Source organism: Poecilia latipinna, unplaced genomic scaffold (assembly GCF_001443285.1).
Source record: "Poecilia latipinna isolate Pla-1442-1.1 unplaced genomic scaffold, P_latipinna-1.0 Scaffold2608, whole genome shotgun sequence".
NCBI classification, from domain to species: domain Eukaryota; kingdom Metazoa; phylum Chordata; class Actinopteri; order Cyprinodontiformes; family Poeciliidae; genus Poecilia; species Poecilia latipinna.
Genome location: NW_015115224.1, coordinates 1 through 8,827, shown reverse-complemented (window position 1 = coordinate 8,827; position 8,827 = coordinate 1). Strand labels below are relative to the sequence as shown.

General features: G+C 36.5%; 2 protein-coding genes across 3 annotated transcripts; both read left to right on the top strand.

The window, feature by feature from the left end:
• The first annotated feature begins 3,523 nt into the window (after positions 1 to 3,523).
• LOC106938509 (kxDL motif-containing protein 1-like) lies at positions 3,524 to 6,343 on the top strand. The gene is made up of 5 exons (XM_015020579.1): positions 3,524 to 3,685; positions 3,848 to 3,958; positions 4,835 to 4,987; positions 5,095 to 5,141; positions 5,677 to 6,343. Exons 2-5 carry the CDS (start codon positions 3,861 to 3,863, stop codon positions 5,934 to 5,936), a joined length of 558 nt encoding a protein of 185 aa, XP_014876065.1. The 5' UTR covers positions 3,524 to 3,685; positions 3,848 to 3,860; the 3' UTR covers positions 5,937 to 6,343.
• Positions 6,344 to 6,632: 289 nt separating this feature from the next.
• LOC106938507 (endoplasmic reticulum-Golgi intermediate compartment protein 2-like) lies at positions 6,633 to 8,376 on the top strand. Of its 2 annotated transcripts, none has more exons than XM_015020577.1 (8): positions 6,633 to 6,722; positions 6,919 to 7,085; positions 7,163 to 7,271; positions 7,347 to 7,393; positions 7,702 to 7,769; positions 7,854 to 7,894; positions 8,014 to 8,115; positions 8,217 to 8,376. In XM_015020577.1, exons 2-8 carry the CDS (start codon positions 6,980 to 6,982, stop codon positions 8,359 to 8,361), a joined length of 618 nt encoding a protein of 205 aa, XP_014876063.1. In that variant the 5' UTR covers positions 6,633 to 6,722; positions 6,919 to 6,979; the 3' UTR covers positions 8,362 to 8,376. The 2 variants fall into 2 exon arrangements, with proteins under 2 accessions (XP_014876063.1, XP_014876062.1); XM_015020576.1 differs by having other exon boundaries at positions 6,641 to 6,722; positions 6,915 to 7,085.
• Positions 8,377 to 8,827: the final 451 nt, after the last annotated feature.

Below are 8,827 nucleotides of genomic sequence, written 5' to 3'. Positions count from 1 at the left end.
CCCCTTTTTTGGGGACGTTTTGGGGAAAATCCGGGATGGTTTTTTTTTTAAAAAATTTTTTTTTTTTTTTTTTTTTTTTTTTTAACCCCCCCCCCTCCCGAGCACTTACAGAAAGTAGTTGCCTCAGATTGCCTTCAGTCAAAAAAGCAGCTAAAACATCTTTGGTCTTCTCCATGATAACGCTGGAGGATTGTTCATTATTATGGTTGAACTGTAACTTATGGACTTCTATATTCTTTCTGTATTTTTTTTTTTTTTTTTATTGTTGTTTTTGATATTTTTAACCATGCTGATGATGGACCATCATCTGTGGTGTTACTGATCTACTTTTGATGAAATGCTGGAGCTCTTGTTTGCTGGTACATTTTGCAGATTTTATTCCAAAACGCAATACATCCGCTTCTTGACAGAAAAAAAAAAAAAAAAAAAAAAGGTGCTACTTGAAATTTATGACTCAACGTTTCAAACATCTGAACCCTTTCTCACTGTGGATATCTTCTAAGCTAACATATTTATGCCTGACACAGGTGCATCTCAATGAGCTAGAATATCAGCGGAAAGCTCATTTATTTCAGCAGATGAATCCAGAATATTATTATTTTAATTTTCAAGATTACGGCTTGCAGATTATGAGAACCTACAATTTAGTGAAAAAAATAGAGAATTTCATAAGACCAATAAAAATATGTGTATGTAGAGTATTTGCACTCAGTAATCTGGTTGGGGTTCCTCTTCCTTAAATTACTGCATTAATGTAACTTATCTTCTTTTTTATTTTTCCTTTTCCCCCTTTTTTTCCAGGCACCTTAATTTTTAAAATCCATAATAAACTTTTATACAATATGAACAGTCCAGTCTGAAGAAACTCTAAAAATTCTTTAAACTCTTGAATAAGAGTCATCTCACAGTTCTCTCAATACTGCAGTTATTTTATCATTTTCAGCTACACTTTTTTCTTCCACTAAACTTTTAATTGATATTTCTTTAGTTAAGATTTTGGTGATTTGCCTACCTCATGTGGGAACTCTAACTATCTGCTGGACAGTTGTTTAGTCAGCAGTTTTAGGATTACGTATTTCAGATCACAACATTCCTCTGTTTATCATCCATGCTTTATTTATTGGTCTTAAGACATTTTTGGATTTTTTGAGGAACACAATTTTGGGTTTTCATTTGCCGTAAGCCATAATCTTCAGGATTAACAGAAATATATGGAATCAACCAATTTATAAATGTTCCTTTTTCATCTGGATTACAAAAATAAATGAACTTTTTGATGATATAAGTTATTAAGCTACACCTGCATAGTGACAGTCTTTTATTTATAAAAAGTAGACCTTCCTCTTGTTATTTTTGGAAGTTGCTTTGGAGCGATAGATACTTTTACACTGACGCAGCACAGACATGTACAGCGGCCCCTGTGTTTCTCAGTCTTTTCACAATGATGTCCCCTCCTATCAGAGGTTTTTCTGTGTGTGTATTTGTTAGAACGTCTGTGTGCAAATGTGGATCCATTGAAATAAGGCCTATTCACAATCTCAACAGCAAGTACACCAGCCTTAATTGTGTGTCACAGACAGTGCTAGTGTTAATCCTGGATTGGTATTAAGGAACAAAACAAAAAGGGATAGTAGCTATATTTATCGTGGCCTCAGCAACACACAGTGCATTCTGCATGAATGGCAAGCTCACTCACCCAAGAGACCTGAAATACCCTGATGCATGAGTCTTGGAAATTTTAGCATGGCCTTAGAGAAACTGTAAATCTTGCTCTTTTTTTTGTTTTGTTTTTTTGATCCGTTTCTCTGAAGTTGTAACTTATTTTTGTATGTAAAGAAAAGACATAGGGAAAAGGAGAAATGGTGTCTTTGCATAATAATATCTCACCAAACAACAGCAAAACACAAAAAATGATCAGTTTATAGTCATTCAGCAATACCAATATCAGTAATCTCTGTCATTCCTGGGTCAGTTTATGGTAAAAGTCTTTATACAAGCAGAAATTCTATGCCATTGCCTCTAATATACCACAAATGTGTTGTGATGTATAGCCTGATAATACTTTATTTATCAATCGAAAGCCAAAGCACATTGAAATTCACCCAATGTCAAATCAATGCAGGTTTTCTATGGACACTTGTGCTTGTCCGGGCCATTTGTATGTATCTCGATGGTATTCTTAAAAACACACAAAAAAACAAAACAAACAAAAAAAAAAAAAAAAAAAAAAAAAAAAAAAAAACAAGAAGAACACTAATATGAAATTTCATACATATAATGTTGATCATTTGGAGCTGTGAGTTTGATATGTAAATAAAAGGGCCGGGTGGGTCGAATGGCTCTCAAATACACGTTTCATTATTTATTTAATTCATATTTATTTGTATCCCGGCTTAGAAGTGTTGTTCTAGAAATCCTTTTCATTGTTAGCTTTTCATCTTTGGGAATGTGATTCCGACACATGCTCCCTCTGAAGCCGTGTCGTATCGATTTTGCTTTTTTTTTGTGCAACTATTTATTTGCTCATCAGCCGAGTTGCGTGCAACATAACTTATACTGTATCTCCACTCTGCATCTGTATCATGTAGACTGTAACGACCGGTAGACTGCAGCCAAACTGTACATCTCCTTCTTTAATCTTATAGCTTACAAATGTTAAAGTAGTAGGAAACCACTGTAGGATACCTAACTCTAGACTTGCATGTACTGTTGCTATGCATTTACTTAGCTTACAACTTAGACAAAGCGTTTTTTGTATTTTTTATACATCATGTACTTTTTTTACTTGTCCCTTAATAAAAGTAATTTTGTGAGTTTTATGAAAGTATGAATTTGCGAGTTTCCTTGTGCGTTTTTTCTGTCAGTATTACTGGAGGATTTAAAGATCCCAGCACATAGTCGTTTGGATTTCCTATTTTTCCATTTATCCATCTTTTTTCCCAGTTATGGTCTTTCTTCACTCTCTCATAAACATGAAACCCTCCACATGTCCTGTCAAAATCCTTCCAACCTCCTTACTTCATGGCAGAAATCATTAAAATGTCCCTCTAAATTGGCTGTGTCCCCTCCTCTTTCATCATGTCCTCAGAAACACGGTTTGGACTACTCTCAGCCAAAGCATCACAAGCCTAATTATTTAATTGTTGATAGAAGTGTCCATTTGGAGACGCTCAGAGTAGCTTTTATAATGTATTCCTGTCATTCTATATTGTAAAATGTACAAAAAGCTGCTTGTATTAAACCCTGTGACAATCTTTGCGTTCCTTGGTTCCTGCTGGCTTCTGGTTTCGGCTCAGATTCACTTAATTAAGATTGAGCGGATATTAAAAAGGGGTAGATGACAACTATCGCTCTAATCCTACTCTAAAAACAATCATTAAGGCGATGACCCAATTGTTTTGCACACGCTTCTCCAGCAGGGGGCAATAACGAACGTGAAGCGTCACGTGACATCCGGGATTACGCAAAAAAAAAAAAAAAAAAGGCAGCGGAATTCTTTAACAGTTCACACTTTCGGCCAGATGGTGGCGGTAATACATCGACTTGTTTCGCAAGAAGAAGAGGAAGAACCAAAAAAAAAAAAATCATGTGACAGGAAGTTTAAATATATTTGTTTTGTTCTCTCGGTGAGCTGTCAGATGTAGTTTAATCTTTTTAGTTACACAAAGAGCCGGTGGGTGCAGATGTAAGTAAACCATCTTGCTTCGTTTCTTTACTTTCATGCCGATGATCTCGCTCAGTGACGAAAATATTGCTTTAAGAGTATGTCTATGGGGAAATACAGAGTCTGATTCCCTGTCTCCGAATATGATGCCACTAATTATTAGGTGTGTAAATGTTTCTGCAGCTTTCCTGTCACCATGGTGGAGCCCACAGCCTCCGGTGTGTTCTGTAACAGGATGCTGAGCATGGTGAACTCTGAGGATGTGAACGCCATCATCCAGGCGCAGAGACACATGTGAGTAGCTTTATGCAGGAGGTGATAGTGTGTGTGTGTGTGTTTTTTATTTTTTATTTTTTTGTCTGTAGTTGAGCTTACAGGGACTGTATGGCTCTGCAAGCGTTTTACTTCTAAACATTGAAATATCTTTGAGCAAAATAGCAATATCACACTCTGAATGGTGTCTGAAAATCTCTCTTTAAGTCATGTCACATGTCCTTAATTGGATATGAGTGTGTACAAGTCTGATGGGCCATTTCAACCAATCAATATGCTTCAATCTGATTATTTCTCTCCTTGCTGTGGTTGGTCAGTTAAGGTGGATGGCCATGTGCTTAATGCAAGGCAAGGCAACTTTCTTATTATTATAGCACATTTTCACAACAAGGCAATTAAAAGTGGAAAAAATAGTGATGGAATCACTGATACCTTGTGGTCTTGCCATTGTGGAGATTTAAATATACATCCATGTCTGTACTACTTTATTTTTCTTTTACTTTTTTTCCAGCATTGTGTGTTTTTTCTGTTTTTGACTTGTGCATGAAAAGGTCATAAATGACTGAAATAAATAAATTCATTTAATTTATTGGGATATTTATTTTAACCTAATCATGTCTGCTGTGTTCCCTGGTCTTTGTTGTTCTGTTTAAAGAATAAATGATGAGTGAAGAGTCTTGTTTAAACTAGATTTTAGTGTATCAGAGTAAAGGAGGTCTTTAATACAATCACACTTGCAGATTCTTAGTTGTAAAAAAAATGTTTCCTTCCATTTAACAAGTACGCACTTCTGGTTGGTTTAATCAGATAAAATTCTAATGCATACATTTGTGATTGTAATGTGGTGAAAATTGAAGTAAATCTTTTTTTTTTTTCCGGCTTCTCTTGTGCAAATAGGCTCGATCGCTTTGAGAAAACCAATGAGATGCTGATCAACTTCAATGGCCTGTCGAATGTGAGGCTGCAGCAGATGAACGAGCGTTTCCTGCTTCACACTCGCACCTTGGTTGACATGAAGAAGGACTTGGACAGCATCTTCAGGAGGATTAGGTTAGTCATCAGTCTCTCTCCCTCTCTCTTTTTTTTTTCTTTTTCAGTCACATCTGCAGTGTGCACAACACAATTTCTGACCCCTGGATCTTTCTCTTGTACTTTAGAACATTGAAAGGAAAGATTTCAAAGCAATACCCAGAAGCCTTCAGCAGTAAGTTAACAATTTTTCTTTAGCTACTAATTTTGACAACAAATTTTGCGTTTTTAAAGAGTTTCAAATTTATGATTGTGCTTTAAAAACTTGAACATGTTACGTATTTATAATGCCTTCCATAAGCACTCATTGCTAAAAAGCTTTTCACAACCAGTCATTTGAAATCATTTTATATTGATTTTATTTAATAGACTAAAATAAATGTAATGTTTGTTGTCGGGCAATTAAAAATGTGAAAAACTCAAGTATTGCTACTGGTATTGTTTTACCTCTTTCAAAGTGGCATTAAAATGTGGATTTCTTTAACATTTTAATTAAAACCTTTTTTTTTCATAAATATAATGAGGTTTGCCCTTGATGTTGAATGTTCTGAAACCATCAAACTTTCTATGTTTGTGACTTAGAGGTTTAAACACATTTAAAATAAAATATAAGTATATCTTTTGTTTATTTTCTGACCCTTTCTTGTGATGTAGATTGTGTTGCCTTCCAATAAACTCTACAGCAGCTTAACCTTTTTCTTCAATGTCAGACATCAATGAGTCGCCAATCTTGGAGGACGACGACGACGAGGAATTCGACCCTATTCCTCCAAGCGTTGCTACGACAACCAACACAGCTACATCAGAGCAGAGCACAGAATCCTGCGACACGAGCCCCGATGTGATCTCGCCCACTGTGAGCAGATGCTCTGAAGATCTGTCTCAGGAACCGCCAGATACGCCGACCTCTGACCTCCTTGAGACGGCTGTGCTGCGGGATGAGGGTCCCGACTCTGTACCTGCAGAGTAGAATGGAAGGTTTTCAAATAGATTCTTAAACTGAGAGTCAATCTAAAGTCTGCTATGGCAGCAGGTACATTGTGTGTTTGCATAAGTGTCGGTCTTTCTAAGATTACACAGATTACATCTCTGAGAAATTAGAGGATTATTGTTGGCATGCTTACATGTTTTGTGCTTTTATAGCTACTAAATCATGCCAAAGAAATACTTGAAGTCATAAATTATGTCAGTGTAGATGTATGTGGTAGTCCTAACAGTGAATCTGTGCTGGATTTTTTTTAATTTTTTATTTATATGTTTTTTGTTTGGAAAGATGCATGTCTAATTCAATAAATAGACTTACATTAATGGCATCGTGATTAAAATGCACAGTGTTCCTCTCTTTCTAAATATAATTAAATTAGTGATAAAGAATAACTCATTGTATGTCTCATAATTGATTATTAGTCTTATTAATGTTACTAAACATATCCTTAATAACTTTATAAATGTATCATTTTTTACTCTCATTGTTCAGTTTTTAAGTCGGACATTTATCAACAATCACTCTCATCCACCACTTCAAGTATCTTTTGATTTGACCCATGATCTAAACGGATATTCAATAATATTAAATAATAATTTAAATGAATAATACACATTTTCTGATTTTATAGTTTATACAAATCTTTTTTATTCTACAATAACGTGCAATAACATTGATAGCCACTAGATGGCGCTCACACTAAATGACATACGTTTCTATCCAATGGGACAATGGAGTAAAACAAGACGGCAGCGAATCATCTTCCCCCAGGTAACTTCCTTTCCTTCCTGTGTTGTATTTCCTGATTAGTAAGAAACATCATATGGACTTAAAAAGCACGTTTTAAAAACAGAGTTTTGGCGTTAGAAGCTCAGTCGTACGCAGTCACGTTTGAACCAGTTAGCACGCCGTTTAGCTCAGTAGTTGTCATGGAAACTCTCACTAATTACTGAATGTATCCAGCTAGCTAGCACCCTGAAAGTATTCACTTTTATGAGGGGTTTATACCTCTGCTGCTGGCCCCAAACATGAGGAGAATATCCAGGAAGAAAGCTCTGACTCTGGTGAAGGAATTAGATGCTTTCCCCAAAGTGCCAGAGAGCTACGTGGAGACCACAGCCAGCGGAGGGACAGGTACTAGCTAACAACACAAGCACAAACCAGCTGCTACAGCTGTTTTATTAACTGTCGATCTCTGAAACTGTCCTCAGTCTCTCTGGTAGCTTTCTGTCTCATGGCGGTCCTCGCCTTCCTGGAGTTCTTTGTGTACAGAAACACATGGATGAACTATGAATACGAGGTAGACAAAGACTTCACCAGGTAAAAGCTATAACATGATCCAGCCTTATCTGCTATGAAGTGTCTGTCCTCATCAATGCTGTTCCTCATTTACAGCAAACTCAGGATCAATGTGGACATCACAGTAGCCATGAGATGCCAGTGTAAGTGCATACATTCATATTTTAATAAAATGTTATCGCTGGTTTTGTAGTCATGATTGAATTGGTTTCCTACTATTTAAAATTTAAAAACTGCGTAAAATTGCATTTACCTATTAAACTGGTAATTTCACTACTTTGCTAATGATTTAAAGTTGTTTTTTACTGGTAGTCCTCTAAATGGCAACTTGCTATGAGAATAATACGTCTTCAAAAGCTACAAATTTAAACTGAAAACCACTGCTTTAGTCGTTTTTCGAGGTTTTCTACTTGTTTTTTTATATTTCTTGTGTTTGTGATTTATAATGCAGACATAGGAGCAGATGTCCTGGATCTGGCAGAGACTATGGTTGCTTCAGATGATTTAAAATATGAACCAGTGAGTTTTTACTTAACTATTCTTTTCACAGTGTCAACGCATCTCTATTCTTCTGTGATTATTTCTTGTCTTTTCACATTTCAGGTCAAGTTTGAACTCCCACCTGAGCGAAAACTGTGGCAAATGTAAGTTCAACAACCGTCCCCTAAACAAGATGATTAACTTGAAGCAGCCTATCTGCATATCGGTTTATGAATGTGTGGCTCTGGCGTTAATTGCCTTGTTTTCCACTCCTCTCGGCCAGGACCCTCCTGCACATCCAGGAGCGTCTCAGAGTGGAGCACTCTCTGCAGAACGTTCTCTTCAAATCTGCAATGAAAGGACCTGCTCCTGCTCAGAGAGAAAGGTGAAAACCCTGGCTGACCTCGTGATCAGTGTACACACACACACACACACACTGATGAACCTGAACATCTTCAGCTTTTACTTTTAATTTTCCGTCTGCAGTGATGATGACTCCAGTTCACCCAGTGCCTGCAGGATACATGGACACATGTATGTCAACAAAGTGGCAGGGAATTTCCACATCACTATCGGCAAGTATGTATTTCCGTCTTTGATTTCATTCTTTGACTTGCAGTTTCTGCGTTAGGCCTTCACTTCATCCCATTGGGTAAAACTATTTTCCTTGTGCACCAACACAAAAGGCTCGCCCATTGAACCTTATTGGTTCAGGCAGCACAGTCAGCTCTGTGTTACTGTACCACAAGCTTTTTGTAAATGATTCATCAGTTTGTCAGGGGGGAACAAAAGTATCCTTCTGTTTTGTTAGATAAACTCATAAAATTTGTTTCAATGATATTTGGTTCCTCAATATTTGATGACTTTGGTCAATTTGATCATCACTGCGTTGTAACCAGATGTTACCTCTTCATCCAAACTCATTTCTATCTCATACTTATGTGATTAACTGTTAGCATATATTATTTTTATGTTAATAAACCTATTTCCAGCATTTTTTTTTTCATTTGGGGCATTTGACGATAATGTAAAATTAGCCCCTGATCAAACCAAAATAACCAGGTTTCCTCCAGCTGAGATGAGTTTCACTGGACTCA